The sequence below is a fragment of the Rissa tridactyla genome, chromosome 1, assembly GCF_028500815.1.
Source record: "Rissa tridactyla isolate bRisTri1 chromosome 1, bRisTri1.patW.cur.20221130, whole genome shotgun sequence".
In the NCBI taxonomy this organism is placed as follows: Eukaryota; Metazoa; Chordata; class Aves; order Charadriiformes; family Laridae; genus Rissa; species Rissa tridactyla.
Window position 1 is genome coordinate 159127676 of NC_071466.1, and position 21120 is coordinate 159148795.

The 21120-nt window shown below is 35.6% G+C and overlaps 1 protein-coding gene across 3 annotated transcripts in view; it reads right to left on the reverse strand.

The window, feature by feature from the left end:
• Positions 1–21120, reverse strand: part of SLC41A2 (solute carrier family 41 member 2) — a 57417-nt gene that overhangs the window by 33703 nt on the left and 2594 nt on the right. For 2 of the 3 annotated variants that reach the window (XM_054212260.1, XM_054212279.1), the window contains exons 2-6: positions 15218–15962; positions 12493–12600; positions 6885–6956; positions 5885–6029; positions 3895–4041 (exon numbers count right to left, since the gene is read on the reverse strand). In XM_054212260.1, the coding sequence (XP_054068235.1) occupies positions 3895–4041; positions 5885–6029; positions 6885–6956; positions 12493–12600; positions 15218–15772 (1027 nt within the window). In that variant the 5' untranslated portion in view covers positions 15773–15962. The remainder of the gene's footprint in view (positions 1–3894; positions 4042–5884; positions 6030–6884; positions 6957–12492; positions 12601–15217; positions 15963–21120) is intronic. The other variant, XM_054212270.1, reaches the window with a different exon arrangement.

Genomic DNA, 21120 nt, shown 5'->3' on the forward strand with positions numbered 1-21120 from the left:
AAGAAACATATTATCTGTAATTTATATAAAGCATAGGAAGCAGTACTAGATATAGTCACAAAAAATACTATATTGTTTATTTACAAATGACAGATGTAGCTACTATTACAATCCAGCTACTATTAAAATACCAGCACATGTAACTAAGTTTTGCCTGTGGCCACAATTAAAAAAAAAAGGAAAGGAGTAGAGGAAACTGTTTTAAACCAGTAAGACTCAGTATTAACAATTTACTATCTTTGAGTCATATGGGTTCAACTTAGACAATTATACAGAGAATATTACAATGCAAAACCATAAGAAACTAATATTGTAGTGAAAAGATTTAGGAAACAAATGAAAAATCACTGGCATATTCATTACAATGTAGTTTACAAAGCAAATTTTAAAGACCAAAATGAAGTTTGACCTATAGGGCATAGGTTTCCAAGAAACTTCATTTTAAATACTTACTAGTTAACATTTAAAGTCTGAAGTCTGTCCTTAATTATTTTAAATCAAACATGGTCTTGACCAGAATAAATTTTAATCATAACCCTAGCCTCAAGTCTAATCTCAGTGTTAATGCAAATTTGGCAATATCTTCCAACTCCACACCTACTCAGGGAGTTACTATATGCCCATAATCCTAGCTAACTCCTTTTCACCTAGCTGGTAATACCAACTTCCCTGGCACTTCATTGACTAGCATAAACCCTAACATTGAACTGAATTCCAATCAAACACATCAATTGTTGGGACCTGAAATCTATTTTAAGCAGAATAACCCGAAGTTCCATCCTGGTCAGACTTTTGGGCATAACAATGGATCTAGATAAACAGTCTCTAATGAGCTAAACTCTAATCATTATTCCAGTCCTAGCACTAGCTAGAGACACCAAATTTCATGAGAAAAGAGACTTCCTCTCTGTTCTTCTCATCAGAAAAAAAGAAAGAAGTTAAAAAAAATCTTTATAAATTTTCTTTCACTGCAAGTCTATAAACTTCCTTAAAAGAAGTATCTGAAGAAAATATTTGAGAAATAAGTTATTAGAATATAAAGTATTTAAATATAGTTACAAAATAAACAATACAATTTAAGTTTTAACAAAAATATAGAAAATACTAAAAATGGCTGCTTTGCACACTGATACATTTAGGCTGACATCACATCAACACTTTCTAAATATGTTTCTATGGAAGGAGTCAGTTGCAGCAATAATTAAATTTGAAATAGTATTATGAACATTCTTCTATGTGGAATAAATACTAAATTGGCTAAAAAATACAAAAGTACGGCATTGTTCACACATTAAGGAAAAGTACAAAATCAAGAGGCTTCTGAGGTAGAAAATAGCCGCAGCTGGCATGAAGGACACAACATCTGTGGTTCCCTGATAAGCTACATGAGGTATGGGACGGGATGCAATTATTCCGTGGCTTTACCTTACGATGTATAGCGGATATGGGAATGGGATGATACCATGAAACAGATAAGCTGCCAATTAGCTGCCCGCTCGATACTCAGAGCCAACATTTTGTCAAATTTTGATGAAATGCTGTCCTTTGTGCAAACTTTGCTCATTATAATGTCATTATAGTACCAAAACACACCTCCATCCCGAAGGCTACCCGCCTCCAAGGTGCGACCACTCCTTCTTGAGTCTGCGCCCTGAATTTCTCGTAAACTATACCTTTAATTGTGAAGCGAGAGAAATTTACACCAATCATGATAAAACTATGTATGACTAAAGTCACTCAAACTCCACCTTGAAGATAACAAATAGTATAAAAATAGCCCGAGAGAGGGGGGATACCCAGGGAAGACACCATCACAAAGAATTGCATCACTGACTTCTGGGATCAGTCGACGGGCTGAGCCTCTCTTCCCCGCTATAGGGACGCCTTTGGGTAAGACTTAGATTATACCGAGTGCTTCCTCGGGAAACTTAGAAATTTCTCTAGAGACTCTCTTTTCTATATTTATAGCCAGGCTGTATCGTTTATAACTTTGTCGCGCGTTTTGTATATGTAACAATACTTTCATTTGCACGTGCTTTGCAGACAGTGTATTTATCACCGGCAATCCTAAGAACCTATATATCTGTTGTTTATATAAACTGCACTTTTTTAAGTAGCTAGTCGTTTTGGTTTCTCACTGAATGCGACCAAAGACTTGAGAGTGGCCGTGCTAGTTCATGAGCACGATTAGACTGAAGGTGCAGTCCACTATTAGTGTATCCAAATCGTAATAGTTTAATACATATTAAACGCGATTGGACTGATAGTGCTGAATTGGGCATCACTCAGAATTTAAACCCAGCCACACCTAGCCTCCCACCTCGGTGACGAGTGTTAGAACGCAAGGGGGTTTATTTTCTGCCAAAACCGCTTTGCCCCTTTTCACGCAACATTCTCCTATGAGAAAATGTTTTCATATTTTTTGTTTCTTCATGGGAGAGATGAAACAGGAAGAAAAGGACCAATTTTTGAGTTCCTAATTCTCATTTTCCAAACTCACATCTCCTTTGTGACAATCAAGCATTTCATTACATCGGCTACTATCTGAGCATGCTTCTAATAATAATAATAATTATAGGTATATTCCTTTTTAGCAGACATTGTGATGACGAACCTTCTTCAGTAGAAGAGAAGAATTACAGACTGAAAGAAAAAGTCATTCATAAGAAAATTAGTTTGGAGCTGTTTATGTATAATTCACCTGTTCATAGCTATTAGTGGGAAAATAAGCAAACAGTAAAAAACTGTCATCAAGAAGCCAGACAGAATTGATACGTGAAGTCGGATTAGATCATTGCCCTCTGTAGTCAGTAGTCAGTGAAGGCCTCTCCTTTGCTGCTCAGTTATTCAGAGTGGTTATACATTTTTTCATCTTTCATGGCAGAACTGCTGTTCTGAAGAAAGCTACAGCTACATTATAAGATTTATGTTTGAAATACAGTCATCAAATTTATGAGACAAAACAAAAAAAAAGAAAACAGAAGAGAGTAGGGCCACTATTTGGAGAAGCTGGAAGCAAGCGGTTACTTCATTTACTGAAAAGCAGACGGAAATGCTGGTAAAATCAAGTTCAGGCGCAGGCAACAGGAGAGAGACATGGAAGTGTCACACTGTGAGGGAAACAAGATAGGAAAGAGCTGAGGAAACTGGTACTGGAAGCTGGAGCAGGAAAAATGAGGAAACAAGGAGGTATTGCAATGGGAGCTGGAAAGAACTTGGAAGGAATCAGAAACTCACACTAGTCTGCATAAATCATTTAAAAGTCACAGCATTCACAAAGCACAAATCTATCTAAAATAAGGCTTCACTTCTTTGAATACATACTTGTTGTAGACGTACTATTGTTACTCAAAGTACTTAAATTATTGCTATTTTGGTTTGTGGGCACAGCTGCAGCTCAAGATGTATTTGAATGTTGCCCAAAACCACACCCTAACAAAAAGAATTCTCAAAGCAGAACTCTCCCAGCAGCTGATCAAGAGAGCCAATTCAACTCCTTGCCCTCAGTGCAAGGGGAGAACGCTTCAAAAGGGCTCTGGGAAGCAGATATTTGATTTAGGGGTGGGCATTCAAGAAAACTTGGATGAAGACAGTTTTCCTCCCCCCAAGAAAGCACAGTAAATTCAGCAACTACAGTTTCTAATTCACATGTAGATTGACTGTGACACTGTGAGAGTCTTCCACTTACTAGTAGGCTGTGCCAACATTGTGGTTAGTGACTTCTATCATCTTAAAAAAGATCATGGCGTAATGCTGCAACCCAAGATTCCTTATTCAGTGGTATAAATGTTGACAAAAAAGTCAGTCAAACTAAAAGGTTTTCTAAACCTCTCCCCACCCTCCTGACCCAAAAGAGGTTCCTAGGGAGACACACACACTTAGAAACATACTTACCAAGGCAAGCATAAAGACCCTGACTTATCCACGCTAGTATAGCAAGCGTGATAAGATCTCCAAAACTTGCTGCTATAGGAGTGGCAACATTGTCAGGATTAATACCAGTCTTCTTTGATCCAACAATAACTCCAACCATTATTATTCCTACAATCAATAAAAAGGACAGGATAGTAACCATATCTACTCTTGTAACTCCACAGAAAATTCCAAGATAATGGCACTTTCAAACTTAATAAGCAAGAGGTCAGTGCTTTTTGCCCCAGTATGATTGTTCTTCCCACATGACTGATGTCTCTATTTTTAAGTTTTAGCCATTTTTAAAAATTAGGGTATATGTTAAAAAAATAAAGCAACCACACACACAAAATCAAGAACCATCTGTACAATGACCTACTTTGCTTATGATTAGAATTAGCACTATTGAAATTGTAAATCACCTATTTCATGAAGATAAAAATATGCAGTGTATTATTTCTACAACCTACTAACTTTAGCTGACTGAAATTTAAATTTCACTAGGCTGAAAACCACCCTTACATTAAAAACTTCAACATCTGATATAGTGCAAGATGTCCAGTCATGGACTTAGCAGCAAAAGTCAAGAAGCTACACCATAAATTAAAAACTAGCCAACATATAAAAATGTTACTTGCTATACAGTTAAAACATTTAAATTGAGGACGTTGATTTCTATTTTTTTCTGTATGAACAGCAACACTAACTTTTTAAGAGGCATTTTCCTGCAGAATGCAAGTGGCTACTAAAAATAAAATTAACATTGTTATTAACAGTCGTCTTTGGCATAACTTGAGTAATTTCCCCATTTTATGTTATTTTAAAGAATTTTTGAAAAATCCGTATTAAAATTTTCATGTATTTTAGCGATATTATGTATTGTAGGCTACATTAGCAGTTCAGTTTCAGAGAAACTGCCTATAGAGTTATACTCCATTAAATTCTCAAAAGAAAGAACTGAAATGATCCTGTAGGATCACAATACTACAAAAGCACCTGTTTCACAAGTAGGAAGATGAAGCTTAGAAAGTAATTTCCTGTGCTGGCCCACCACCAAATAACAACAAAATTTCTCTTAATGTCCAAATTATGCATGAGAAGTGAATAAAAGGCACTCATGTTCTCCAGTTCTCTTGCTACTCTTAATTTCATGCATGATCAAACTCAATGGCTCTGTAGTCACTAAAAAAAAGCGCGTGTTCTTAATTTCATGCAAAACTTCAACAATTTTGTAATTTTCACATAAGTAAGCATATCAGATTGGTAAAAAAAGGAAGTTAAATATTTTATTTGACTTACTATTATTAAGACTAATGACTATGTATTTTCATTAAGAATATGTCACAAGTAGTGGTACTTTTTCCCCCTCATGTCCATTAAGTACCATCTTTTATGGTTAAATGTTTCCTGACAATTGGGAAGAGAAGATTAAATTTATCACGCCATATGGCTCCAGACAGACATTGGCACTGTTTGTAGAGGGGAACTTGAACTTGGGCCAGACCCTTCCCATAACAAGCCAATTTGTTCACTTCAGATACAAAGCAGAGCACAAACTAACATAAAAGCAGTATGGGCAACCAGGAAGTTTGGATTCAGCTGAGATAACATCTTGAGCTTAACTGCAAATAAGTTCTACCTGTTTAGTGCTAAGAATATATTTTGTGCATTAACGAATATAGAAAGCAGGGAAGAAAAGGTCTCCATCATATTAGGTAAAATCTAAACCCCATACTTTCTGTTCTAGATATGCTCAGGAGGTCACGCAATTCAAATCTTTTCAAAGAATACGACAGAAGAGGAATGCAATATTCAGACCTACATGGAAATTGCAAAAGGGCATCCTATCCTCTGCTGTGTTGCAGTTGCATTACACCTTTCTGGATATAAATTTTTAAGGAATAACAACATAATATACATTCAGCACGCACAGAAAACTAACTGTAAAAGGTAACATATATACTACTTTTACCTTGTAAAAGAGAAGCTATGAAGGCAGTTGCTACGCTGCTAGAACATAGAAGGATTGAATGATCAAAACGGTATTTGCCCTCTGGAATCCAGCCCAATATAACTGCTGCCACTGCTGCCAGAAAACCAACTACTGTTGCCTGAACCTAGAAAAGAAAAAGAAGGTGAACAAGTCTTAAAATTGGTAGACTTAAGAGGACTACAGACTCATTTTCTATTATTCTTTCTGCCTACCTACATTTATTTGCGAGGTGTAAAGGGAGCATGCTCATCCCTTTTTTGTAGAAATTATGCTAACTTTGGATCATCAAGAAGAAAAATCTTATGCCAGCAGAAAAGGCTTTACCAACATTTCAGAGACTCAAGAATAACAATAGTAAAATCAAGGAAAAGAGCTGAGGATTTACCAGCAGCCAAAGCTGAAGTGCTAAGCCACTTAAAACAGTGAAGCCACAGCATAAACATTCTGCTTACTTTTTGAGCATGTTGTATTATAACATATGGACATGAAATGGTTCTTAATCTTAAGAAAGAGTTGCTTTGGAGAACAAACACTCCTTTCCTCAAATGACCCAGCTATTTAAAATATTGTTCATTATCCAAAAGCTCTATCACATACTTCCTTTAAACACTGAATCCAATGCAAATACAGTACTGAAAACATTTGAGCGGTCAAATTTGAAAGGTTTGGCCAAATCTGAAATTTTTCTCTAATCATCCTCAGATCCTCTCTCAGAAAAATTAAAAAGGAAATACCCGTAGTATTTTACAAAGAATTTTTTACCTCTTCTTCTGATAAATATAAGCTCGTATTGTTTTAGAGTACTCTACTGTTCAAAAAAATCAGTCATGTAAACTTTGTATGTTAAGTATGAGCCAGTGTAGTAGAGCTAGTTTCCCATTAACACTGTGCGTCTCCATACTTACCAATGCTCGTGATGAACTTTGTCAATAACTTCGCTCACTTACAAGATTTAATCAAATAAGCCCATTATATTTACCTGTTTCAAGGCCAAATTGCCAATTATTAGGTTCCATTTCTCAATGGGAGAATCCATTTTTCCAATATTTACCTGTCAAAATTACAAGAATTTCAGACATTTGTATTTAAAATTGTACTACTTGAAAATGCACTAACAAGGCAGAAACTCACAAATTCAACTCATACAAAAAAAAAAAGGGACATTTTGAAAGCAAGTTAAAACCAAGCTATGCTTTTTTTCAAGTCAAGCATTGCTGTTGATTTTAAATTGTACTTACAGGATCCGCCCAAAAGCAGCTAAACTTGATGCAGTTTCACATAGAAACTTGTTTAGCACTAGCTTACTGTGCAAGATATACTAGCCATCTTACATTCCAGGAGTGTTCAAGGGCCACTAGTGATTAGATCAGTGGCTGGAAGGGAAACTTATCAGCATTCAGTCATTTTAGGACTGAACTTGTTCCCATAGCCCTTAAATTATATGAGCCAATAGAAAAACATGTACACACACATGTGTGCGGACACACACAGTCTAATGCAAGTGTGTTAATTGATTGCAGGGAAACCACCTGCATAGAGAAACAGCAAGTGCTTACAGAAGATGAGAAACTACATCTAACACTGTTTAGGATTCTAACTTTTAATTTATACAAAACAGCTAGAGATTTATGATGCTGTAAATGATACAAGTCCAGTCCTGAGGCTGTAGCTGGAAAGGCAGAAAATAAATTATTCTAAGAAATGAAAAAGTACATACATACTCTTTTATAATGTATTTCCTACTTTTACTTATTTTTTGAGTTAGAGGAAAAGATCTGAAGAACAGTACATATCACTGTACTGCGACTGTATCTAAAGTAACTTCCCTTTTGAGATAACTGAACTATGTTTTACATGTTGAGCATAAATGTTAGTGTTTTTTTACATAAAATACTAATTTGTAAGATAACATACTTCTCAAAACAAAGTCTTAATGCGTATTTTTTTTCCTCTTCTGATAATTTCTTTCCAGTTGGTTTTACCTCCATTTCTTTACCACTTTGTTCCATTTTGTGATAGTAGCGACTTGTGAGGAACAAAGTATTATAACAAATGCTAACTCAAAAACTTAGAAATATAAGAAGACGCTTTATCTCAATCTACACTATAAATATTTTCCAGTGTTCAAAGTACAGTCAAAGCTCTGCAACACACGCGTTGATTTTAAATATTACAGCAATATTTAAGGAAGTGCAGATAAGAATCTCCTTTGCATCCTTCTTAAATATATATGCTAAATGAAATAAATGGCAGGCTAAGGAGAGCTTCGCTCTTTTTCTCCTTGAAGAAGTTTTTGAAAAGTAACCAAAAAATCCTTGTTAAAACAGTAATCTTGCAAAATGCTTAATCCAGCCTAAACGTGAGCTGCTGCTAAATGGCATAGTTCTTCTCTCCCCTACTATCAGCTATACATTGATGTTTTCTTTCTTAAACCAGATCTATCAACTCCATGAGTGAGTTCATGGCAACATAAATTTGCTTGCTGGTTTGATGGAAAACACTTTTTTTCAGGGAACAAACAGGGCTTATCTTCTACACAATTATCTGATCCGTCACATGCACCCATGCCCAAATGCCCTTAGGGTTTGGAAGGGAGAAAAAAAGCAGGATGACTCCTTTCAGCTGCAGATCTCCATAAAGTAAGATCAAGTTTATTGTAATATTGTGGAATCGATGGACCTAAACAAAAAGTTTCTAAAGTCATATTGCTAATGCCTAACCCTAATAACACACAGTCAAAATAAGAGTCTGCACAAGTTTACAGGGATGACTGAATGAGTGGTGTTTTGGTGTTGGTTTTTGCTTGTTGTTTTTTTTTTTTAACTTCCTCTTAAAAAGAAAAAAAGAAAAAAGAAATATGGAGAAGAGGCAACAGTGTGAACCGAGACAATGAGAGTGACTCAAACTACAGAACAAAGCTGAAGAATACAAAACATACAATATAAATATTGTGCTTGAATGGGTAGTTGACCTAAGTATACCTCACACAGCACAGCAGTGGGAGGAGGGAGAACAGTTTACATTAACACTAACACCAAAGAGAAGTACAAGCTATGCCATGAGGTTGATTAAATAGTTTAAAAACACAGTCTTAAGGCATATTTAGTGGACGGGAAAGTGGATGGGAAATTGTGAGTGACCAGTAACAAGCAGCCAAAATAGGAATTTGGGCAACAAGATGAATGAAAGTGATCAGGCAAAACTTGAAAACAGATATATTATGGACAACAGAAAGTTGCTAACAAGACATTATGGCTGACTACACAACTACAATGGAGTAAAGATAACTCGTTCACAGTCCCAAGAGCATAAACCTGTCGACAAATTCAGATGCAATTATGAGCTAAAGGAGCAAGAAGAAGGATATATATTAGCTCCAATGCTGAACTCATGTTAGACATTTCCTCTTCAAAGGTAAAGCTATTTACAGGGGTGCAGTCTTGCATTTACTTTAGACAGTATCTGGTGGGGAGCCAATTACTGCAAATTTAGGTCAAAGAAAGGAAATTTAATCATACAACTGCCTCCAAATAACAGTTAAGATATGCCTTGAATTAATATACTCCTTCAGTTTTCACTTAGGATGAGGATGACAGGACCAAAGATTGGATGGCTTAAGAGACTAGGGGTCAATGAAATCAATGTGAAGAGTGCAAAGGCCAGAATAACCTCTTTCACAGAGGTCTGGGAGAACTGGCATGTAAACTGCAGGTCCAGTAGCAAGCTTTTTGATTAACTTCTCCAGTAAGGGATGTTACAATATGACACAGCACCTGTTTTTAAAACCTAGGGGAAGCAGAGCAACCAAGGCAATGTCCTGGAGTTAAAATTCCTATCTGGCAACTAAGCCAAAGCTGTCACCTGTAAGAAGTTACATATAACATGTAGCACGTTTCCACAGTTTTTTGGTTTGTTTTTGGTTTTTCAATTAACACTGAGAAAGATTACTGAGTTCTTGTGTTATTTTTTTGCCTTTGTGGCAGCACTTGGCATGAGGCTGGCTATCTACCAGCTTGTAGAGCTGTGCATATTGCAACTGGTGTTGAGCATGACAAAAGATACACAAGAGAAAGTTAGAAGGTTCTTTGCAAGATAAAAGCCATTTTTTCTGTTTTTCACATATAAAAACTAGATACAATCTTGTTAGCATTATCTTGATAATGACTAATCTGTACTGTTCATATTTTGTAAAATATTGTTCTCTTAAATCTCCACTGTGTTGTGCACACACACATACACACGCTTTACAACATTTACTGATGAGCTTTTCACCAGCTAGAACAAATTAGAACTACCACTGGCAAAAGACAGAATGTTCACCGAACCCTGACAAGCCTCTACCTCCTCCCTGTGAAGGACGTCCAATGAACTTATAATATGCCTAAGGAAGGCCTGGAAAATATTTCAATTACTTGTGTAACTTAGTCCATAGTCTGTCATGATTCTTGAAGAAAACAGGTCATACAAGGAAATTAAAGGCATTAGAAAACAAAAGAAAAAACCCCACAAGTCTGTCGATGCAAAGCTGGGAAGTAGCTTGGTGCCAGGCTGCTGCGACCGTGACTTCAGGCAAAGCCAAAGAAACTGGAGCTTCCACATGTCACATAGTATTGTCTGAAGAACTATATGCTTCTCTGACCTCTTTGTGGCCGGTTAATTAACCTTCATAGTGGAAGGATGTGAACAGAGTTAACGCAATTTGGCCAAGACAGATACACAACAATTTCTGATACCAGAGAGGAAACATTCCTGGCATGCTTGAGTAAAAACCTTTGAAGCATCAGCTGATTTATATCTTCGTGAGACTTAATTGGTGAGCGGTGCTGGTAACACTCCTCAAAATAAGTCCTCTCAGAGTGAGCTGTTGTTTGAGGCTTGGTAAGAGCCTGGGCTTAAAATGGACAAATGGAGGAGCTGATTCTGACCTTTTTTTTAAGCCTTTAGTAAGGCACTGGTAGACCTTGGACTTGGTATATTTTTCACCATGGAACACAAGCACTTTCAATCCTCAGGCCAAAGAAAGAAATTAAGTAACAGGTCAACACCAAAAAAAAAGTAAGGTAAAAGGCAAAAGTATTCATGCCTGACAGTAAAGGCAGTAAGGTTTAAACACAAAATATTGTTAAGAAACCGTAAGAATGCTCAGAGAAGTAAGAGCATTAAAATAAAACAGAAAAAAAAAAAGACTGAATAGCTAAGGCCGAAATTGATAAAGATACAACAAAACACGTCAATTCCTATGTATGAAAGAATTCATATGGGGCAAAAGTAATCAATTTCTATAATGGGCATGACACAAGCAAACCTTCATAGGACTGCTAAGGCTATGTCCATCATAGCATGCATTTGGGCAATAACTCAATATAATGTGGCAATGAAATTTATTAATGCCAGAAAACTAGGAGACCTTGTCAATACAAAGCATTGTAATATTGCATAAAAACTGGATGACCTTGAGGATTACAGCAATGAAAACAGATGAAATTCAACAGTAGAAACGCGAGGTCATGCACGTAAGGACTAATAATATTTCTGCCAGAAGATGGGAGAGACAGCTGGAAATAACACAAAAGGAGAAATACTAGGACACAGACATTGATCACCAAGCAACTGTGAGGTTTAAATCTGACGCTGCTAGGAAAATAAGTACATATAAACCTACAAAGTTTCAAGAGCAATTTTTGAGAGAAATAGGGAAGTGCTACTCTACAAAGCCATAGTAAGGTCTCATCTGGAGTTACTTACACCTTTGACCAAACATTTTCTAGAAAGATTCATTCAAGCCGCAACGGGCAGAGAGTGGGGCCTTGCTGGAGAATGGAAAAACTATCTTACAAAGGAGAAACACTGCATAAGGCAGTGTCTTACAGAGATACCCAGTTCAGGTACCAGAGATAGTTCAGCCTCGTTATTAGAACATTCTGTTCATTACAGTTATTCACACACACAAAAAACTATATGGTAAGGTAATCTGGCTTGCTTAGGCTAGAAAAAGGAAGGAATGGAGCATCCTCTGAGATGCAGAAAAGAACTATGACAAATATGTAAGAAGATGTAGAAAAAACATAGTTATGCTATGTTAGCGTTGACAGACACACAAAAAATAAGCAGACCCACCAAAAAAATCACCACAACAAAAAAGGAATAAAATTATTTAGACAGAAAGCTACAACAGAGTTTCTTACAGTTCGATCTACAAAGGTCTAGAGGAGCAATATTAGCCATGCTTTATCTTGGTGCCACACAAGTGGTCTTCAGAAAAATTTGTTCAAGACATACACATTTTGTTAGCCTGTTCAAACCTTATCAAGGCCAAAGAGATCTGTCAACCTTACAGAATACACATGTAAATCTCAAAAATCTACTCTATCTGTTCTGAATGATGACTCAGAAGAGACCAAAGATGTAAATTTTTTATGTAGGAAGATTAACTTTTTAACTTTTCCAATTTAATAACTGATTTAAAGAGCCCCCCTAAAGCCAGATTAAGCCATAAACATAAAGCACTTGTGTTCCAAAGATTTGTTTCCTTTTGAAATATTTACAACATATATCTGAAGACTGAAGGAGAAGAGAAAGTTACTTACAGCAGTTGACAGACGGGATGCCAAGGTCATTTCCAAATTTCCTTTGAGACCAAGAAGTGCAGGAACCAAGATAAAAACTTCAGTAACATTCTTGAACACATCCCAATGCTATATAAAGGATACAGTGGGAAACATTCAATTGAAAAATTCTCTTTAGACCATCCGCAAAGTATTGAAAAAATCCTGTAACTCATAACTTAAGCCTCTAAAACAAAAAAATCAATCTTTTTATATTAGACCTAGAAGTCTAAAGCCAGAACTGTTATCTATCTAGATAAAATAGATTTATGACTGCATATTACTACTTCAAAGATGACAATACCAAAAGTACGAGATACAAAACTTGGCCTTAAAACAAACCTAGTTAAAAAAAGATGTCATTAATTTCAAGTCTTTTTTCTTTCATGACTTTAAAATAGTACCAGGTGCTATGACTGCTCTTGAATTCTGCTCTTAATTTACAATAATATTTTCATCTTTTCCCTTCCAGCTGTGTAGAAACCTCACGTAAAAACAGCAAGGAATTAGTTGTCAAATGAACAGAGCCTGTTAAGTAAAAAAAGCTTCTCTGTTTTTTTACTTCTAAGTGTGGAATTTAGAAGAGTACAGTTTTCCAAGACCCAGATTTTATAAAGCAAACAAAGACAAACTCTCCCATAATTTTTTCTGTCTTTACATTCATGGATTTACAATCATTTAAATTATTACTTTAATTAAAATTCTCAATCTTCAATTGTCAAATGTAAACAAGAACTGAGAATTTCCTTTGTATTGCTACATATGTATTCTGGGAAAGAATAGCCATGAAACCGTTTGTAAAAAACAAGCTTAGAATGCTCTGCTGTCTTCAAATTTTCATTTTCAAAACATATTCTGTCACATTTCAAAATCCTGCTTTACTGACATCACAGAATAATGCTTAGTTTAAGGTGAAAAAAGGTAGTACTGACAATAGCTATTTATTTTTGCCTTTGTGTTACATCTCTCATTCATGGTGAGCTGGACTGGGAAACCAATCAAGATTAAAAGCAATATAGAATGAAAAATCAAGATATATCTCAGTGCATCTCAAAAACCAGCTATACAAACACTTAAATTCTCTTAAGGGCAGGAAGGCAAGGTGAAACATTTGGTTGGAAGTCAGTAGTGGCAGTAGGCACAACTGCCTCTTTTGGCTAATCATTATGCTGCGTCATGAAGTAAATATATTAACAGCATAAAAACAAAGCATCTGTCCAAAGACTAAACTGCTAAGATGCAAATGAACAAAGCAAAAGATTGGTATAAAACAGTGCAATGAAGTAGTAAAGTAAAGTTTGCATGTCAATTTTTATTTTCCTTTTTCATGACGTATAAAAGTGACTTTTCATTGCAATTGGTTGAAGTCCAAGCTTCCTTTAAACTCTTAAAATTTTGAGTGACAAAGATGGTCACCTCTAACTCCTCTTTAAATTAACTTTGTAAACCCTTAAGTGTAGCTAAAGAAAACCCTAAAGCTGAATGAAACAAACCAAAACAAAAGGGAAAAAAACCCCAGATTAATTTCTCTACTGTCTTTAAGTTTGGATATTGTGGTTATTTCATATTTTTGAATAATTTTTTGTGAATCTACTCATACAGGAAGAGAGAATCCATGAGGTTTGTATTTATACGAAATTTCTGTTTCTAAAAAAGCAGAAATTAGGTAGGAAATAAAAGTAAGTATAGTCTTGAAAAGGCAAAGAGAGGGCAAGAATATTAGCCAGTCAAATAAACCATTCTTAACTGTTACTTTCTCCAGAATTTTCTTCAAATATCACTGCACACAGAGTTATTTCATAGGCAACCATTACTTTTAACTCCACTGAAATGCTGCTGACATCTACAACTGTGTTAAGATAGAACCAGTCCTAAAAATGTTCCGTACCAGTAGGATCTTGGTGATATAATACTCCAAAACAGGTTTACAAAATATTATTAAACTTAAGTCTTAAAATTCAGAGAAAGTTTATTTTATCTTAGTCCTAAATAACTATCATCAGTTAAATCTGCTACCACAAGCCAAGATAATCTGGCTTCTCTGGACTTACTACAATTATATTTTAAGGTGGATGTGACTTTGCAGCCCTGTTCGTGTCACTGATGTTTGTAATTCTGAGTGTTCAGTATACTTAATCTTATATAAAAAAGTCATATACACATGAATATTCAAAAAAGCTCTAAATTGCTTCATATTAATTTCATATACCATATGAATGTAGTGCACATTTTCATATACCATGTGAATTATCATGCACCAAATTACACACTAAGTCAGAAATTGCATAGACTTGAAGTACACAAGGAGATGAGATAATGCAATAAAATCTTCTGATCTTTTTAGACTCCTATGTATTTCAGCATTATGGTTAATTACAACTCCTACTTGACTATGCATACATTTATTAGTGTCAACAGAATTTTTAACCATTTCTATATTTCTATCCTTAGTTAAAGCAGAAGGTAAGCATTTTATTCACCAGCTCCCTGTGGCTAAGCGACAACGTTTACCAAGACTTGAATGACTCCAAATTAAAAATTGGAAGTATTAAAGAAGATATTTGGGGAAAAGGAGTATATAGTAGCACAACCATACACAGACCTAATTTACTCCTCAATATTGTAAACATCTACAATATCACATGTTAGAATTATAAACCCCACAGACTACCTGTTAAAAAAGCCATCTTTCAAAGCAAATACCAACCTGTACAATATCCAAAACCATGCCAGCAGAAACAGTTCCAAATCCTGCTAGCAAAAAAGGTACGAGTATCTGTAACGCCATGATACTACTAGACTCTTTGGGTTGTTTTCTACTTCCTTCCACAATGATATCTTCATTACTGTCACTAGATAAATTGTCTTCCTGCAACATGGCATCTGTTTCTGAAGCGTCCGTTCCATCACAGTAATTATAACTGGTAAAATCATCATATTTAGGGCTACAGCTAGATGAGCTGTGTCCATTACTACCATGAAAACTTGGTTCTGAGAAGTGATGGTACTCTGTGTGTTGTTCAGACCTAACATTAAAATTGTGTCCTGCTGGTTGTAATCCCTCTTGCCAGACACCATTAACTTTTTTGTGTCTTTCATCCTGGTTTATTTGGTAAACAACAGGAACCATACTCAAAAGCAGTCTCAAAAACTTATCAGATTGAATCGTATTAAGATTTATGGTCCAGTTCACAAAACCTTCTCTGTCATGAACTTTGCTATTTGTTTTGGAGATAGTAGATCTGCCTTTACAGTTAGTCATAGTGCTACGGAAGTATAGGTTGAAAAGCACTTTGTTCTTCAGACGTCAGTGAAGAAATCTTGTAGATGAGTCATCAAAGCCCCACACTTGATGATTTTAAAACAAATAAACCAAAATGATCCTTTTTTGCATGCAAAAATGTTTTTTCATTGATCGCAGATCTTCAACAATTCTGTATGCAAGACTGGATCTGCAAAAAAGAAAAACATATATATCCAAGCTTTAAAATATTTTAACTCTATAGAATTTTCAGGTCACCCAGTATCTGTATCTTTGCAAAGCAAGTATTCATAGAAACGCCAATCTTCTCCAACATTCAATTACCTAAGTTGACAGAAATTAGGAGGTAAAAAGGGAGAGTTGGTAGGTGAGGAACTTTCACAAACCAGTGTAATTTCCAGTGAAAGAAAGAGGCAGCAAGGTGGACTGTAAGAGAACCAGTGACAGCTTAGCTTTTGCCTTTTTGAAGCCCAAGAAGTCAAAGTCTTCAGGCAGATACTGTGTGTAGCCCCAGAATTCCAGAGGCCTTGAAAGCAGTAAGTCCCTAGAGAAATGTGTTTTTGGAAGGTTATGGACAAATGGAACCCACATGATTCACTGTTGTTCCTCCACTCTATGCTAATGGCAAGGAGCATGGAAAAAATCAGGAAAAAACCCCTGAACTTTCCAAATGCTATCAGAGGTGGTAAGCTCAAAGCAATATTCTGGGTGGCAGAGGCCTTATGTGTCGACTGCCCTCCACCCCCATAAAAAGATGCCAAACAGATATTGATATATATAATTCAAAAGCAAGCTAATTTAAAATCATAGTAACGGAATTTTCTCTGAACCAAGCATACAAATTATGTTAAATATAAAGAGCTACTATATACATAATAAAACTGTACATATTTTCATGAAATACTACAATATCAAGAAAAGGAGACAGTAATGAAATTCAGACCAATTAGTCTAAAATAGTTTAAATTCATCTAATTTTAAAATAAACCTGCAGTACTATATTTATGAACATGGCACATTAAAATTTAATTAAAACTAGAAAAAATGTTAGGAGTTAGGATAATTAAACTAAAGATACTAAAAATCTGATTTTAATTTAATTTTGCATGGGGTGTAGGTTGCAGATATTTCCTGAAAGGCAGGTTATTCTGATGCCTAGTAACCACTAAAACGTAATCATTTGATCAATAGTAACACTTGATGTGGTTTGTTTTGCTTTCTGCAAATTATACAAATACAATATATCTTTCACGTTTAATGTGATTTAATGCGCATTTATTTCTACTTCGAAATTTCCATCAGGGCAGAAAATTAAACAATGATATATCGGCAGTCCCAAGTCATTTGACATTTCCTCCATCAGAAGCCACTTTAACTTCCTCTTCTTCAATTTTCATGTTGTAATAATAGTTACAGCAATATACTAAAAGAACAGTCTTAATTTGACTTGAAGCTTTGTTGACTTTGGTGTTTATTCCTAGTCTCCATGAATACAAGTAAATGATTGGCATAAACAAAGAAACAAAGGTCAGGCAGACCACACCAGCACGATGTGGGATAACACAATTCCACAAGCTCAAGACACTGTATCTCTGCAAAGCTGTGAAAACATATTTTTACAGACTGCAGGAAATAAAAATAGTTTAGAGTTGGAGGATTTTTAATCCATGTTTCCTAAGAAAATAGGGCTCTTAAAGATCATATCATTAATGTTATGATCCCTACGCTTTCCCTTCCTCTGTTTCAACATTTTTAAGTCGTCCAATATTTCTGGAGCAATTTCCGATAGATTTGACAGCGAGTAGAGATGGGAAAGCTTTTATTAACTAACAGCCTTATAAGAGATCCAAATGTGTGCCCTTGCTGTAAGGCACATTCCAACATTAGTCAGGATAATTCACTCATATAGAGCCACAGCAAGTCCACTTCAAAAGTCCCACTGGTCACAGAATTACTTATTTTGTTTTTGCGAGTGAAGAGACTACTCAGACATAACATGAAGATTTTCCCTCTGTCAATGGCTTTATCCAATGGAGCTCTGACCAAGAAACAAATATTTAAAAAATGACAGTGGAGTTTATCACTTGATTTAGACAGAAGTCAAGTTTTACAAGAAAAAGAAATCTTTTTTCCACAAGACCAACAGAGGAATTTAAGCAACCAAGATTCCTGTAGTATCTTTTGCTGCTCTGTAGCAGATTGTGCTATGTTGAACCTTTTAGCACAAGCGCGCAAAACCTCCTAGGCCTCAATTCTGGTTTCCACACATTTTAATTAGGAGAACAAAACAACTTTTGCTGCTCTCCAGAGGAGCTCTAACCACAGGCCAAAATGGTGCTCTGTTAAGTGCTACAGAAAGACAGAACTAGAAGAGGTAATTTTGTTTCTTCCTGGCCCAAAGGCAGCATTATCTAAGTAAAAGAAAAGAAACCGTGCATAAAAAAAAGAGACAAGCAGAAGCAGATGTAAACTAGCAAACTATTATCAACTTTCATGACAACAGCAAAGAGCTTTATAGAAGGATTAAGAGGAATACAAGAGAAAAGAAGTTCATAGATTAGAGAAACTTTATGATAGAATTCAAGAATGGGATGTAGAATTAAGACGTAAAAATGTCTGTGATGAAAGACACGCACTTAGACCTGCAGCTATCTCACTGGGGTTTTTTGGGGGGTGGTGGTATTTTTTTTGAGGAGAGGTGGAGGAGTAACAAACGAAGGATTTTATTTCACTCATGGGGAAATACATCGAGAAAATTTCCCCACAGCTTTAACAAGGCAGAGCCTGGCTCTCATTGTGGTTTTTCCAATATGTCCCCCAGTCACATCACTAGAGCGCTAGACCAGTGACTCACAGAAATTATTCATTGGTCTGGAACTCTGGCCAAAAATATTTGGGTTAATTATCCATATTTTTCTAACATACGGAATTTTTTCCTTTTAAGGTTTTACTATCTTTTTTTTTTTTAAGAAACAAATCTTTTGGGAAGATTGTGATTTCATTTAATATGAGAAAGTGTTAACAAATAGAAATAGCACTTAAAAGAAAAAAAGAGAGGAACAGAAAAATTACTTGGTCAACTAGCAGGTTACAAACAGAGGAAAAGGTTGGCATGGACGGCTAACAGTTGAAATAGTACAAAGCAATTTGGATGAGAATAATTTATGTTTTTCCTACCAAAAAGACTTGGAATGACAAAAAGTGAGCTAATAATAAATGCTGAAAAGAAAGAATTTAAGAAGACAAACTGAAAATATACTATACAGTGAAGAGTAATTACTTCCTCAGAGCATACCGAGAGAAGATAACTATGAAGCCTTCTGAATATAACTATTAATTTATAAAAACCTGTTCCAACAAGGATAATTTTCCAAATGTCATCTGATGCAATAATTTTATCCTGAGTTAGGGGACGCTAATATTGCTGTACTTTTAGGATTTTTTTTGTACCTATGAAATGCAGCAAACGGTCTAAGGAGCAGTGTGATCTCAAGGACAAGAACTCCCTAAGAAGTTTTATTATTGACAAGAACAATGCCAATTTTATTGTGTTGTCTAGAAAAGCCATAGCCAGCTAAAGAAGCAAGCTCTAGGAGCATAACTCATATAAGGAAAAGGTGGTAAAAATCTCAAAAATCCTACCCCCCGTTTCTGTATGAAGAGGAGATAAGTGAATTTGATTTCTTGCCACATAATCAGGAGGTTACAAAGAAAGGTGAAGTATTAAAAAAAGGAAAAGAGAGTGACAAAGATCCTTTGAGAAGACAGGAAGCAGCCTCAAATTTATCATACCTGGCATGTTATATATGAAATGAAAGGACACCTTGTCTTTATCCCTACAAGCAAAATAATGAGCTATGTCCAGACTATGAATATAATAATTTCCACTTCATTGTTTCCTAAGTATCTACTTTTAATAGTTTCTTCTCTTCCTTCATACATTTTATAACACATAACAATTACTGTGTATTATTCACCTCTCTCAGTCCTGCAAACATACGCAAGCATAAACAAATAATAACAATAACAAATAAACAAGCAGTCCTGCAAACACACAAAATAGGAAATACAGCCATACCCTGCTGTTTGCTGAAGACATGTTCCTGAAAAGTGAGACACTCAGCAGTCCAATGGATAACAAACCAATTTTCCCCACAAGAATTAGTACGATCGATGCATACAGCAATTTAAAAAATATACACAGACACAGTATATACAATGTGGAAAATAGACAGGCAAAAACAGATGATGTGGAAAATACACAGGACCATGACCTGGAGGAGATGCTGAGTTTCAGAAATGGATAGCTGTTTTAGAAAAATCTCGATACTTCAGTTATGAAACTGTACACGTGATCATTATCACATTTTTTCATCCTGCACCTTTGATTGGCTTGATTGGTCTTGATTCATCTGAGGAAGATGAAGATGACAAGGAAAATGTAACTGTTCAGGAAGAGACAGCAAGAATGCTCTTTATTATTACTACCCAAATGAATTTTCAACATTGCTTCGGACATACTCATCAGTCAGTTCTCAAGAGCACGGGAAGGAGATGCTTCTTCCATGCTTTCCTAAGGTTTAAAGAACATCCAGCACTAGCAGGATTAAGGGACTGGATTCTACAGCTAAATTTGATCATTTAGTGATTAGACTGCGAATAATTTATTTAGAGCATGAAAACAATTAGGAATTAAATCATCATGCTTTTTTAAGTACCTCCAAAAAAGGGGGAAGGGGGAAGAGTGGTGAACTATCGAGTATGAAACTTATGCAGAGTCAACATTACAACAGGCTAAACCAAATATTTATCAAAGTCTAAGTCTAGGAAAATTAATTTCTTTCAGAGTTTTGCTAACAAAACCAAAAGATAACACTTATCTAATAATACTGAGAGCTTTCACAGGATCGAAGCCTAATCACACCATAGTCAAACGCCATTTTTCCTACAAGCTGCAAACATTTTTACAGGTAATCTTTTAAAGGAAGAATAACCTCTGCGTTCGGCTTCTAAGTAGCCTACAATGAAACACAATAGCTTAAACATGCCTGCCTGAGAAACACCTCCCAGTACAAGAATGAGCCTCAGAAAGGGTTATTCAGGAAAGTAATATGAAACATTAATGAAAACTGAGCTTTAATATTTTGCCATAATAAGCAAAGATGAAGCTGGATTCCTTTCTGGCTTCAAAGACAAAGCCACACTCTTTTCAGTGAGCGGATGAGAGGTACTGGGCACAAATTGAAACACAGGAAATTCCATTTAAATATAAGAAAAAGCTTTGTTATACCATGAGGGTGGTTGAACACTGGTCCAAACAGGTTATGGACTCTTCATCCTTGGTGATG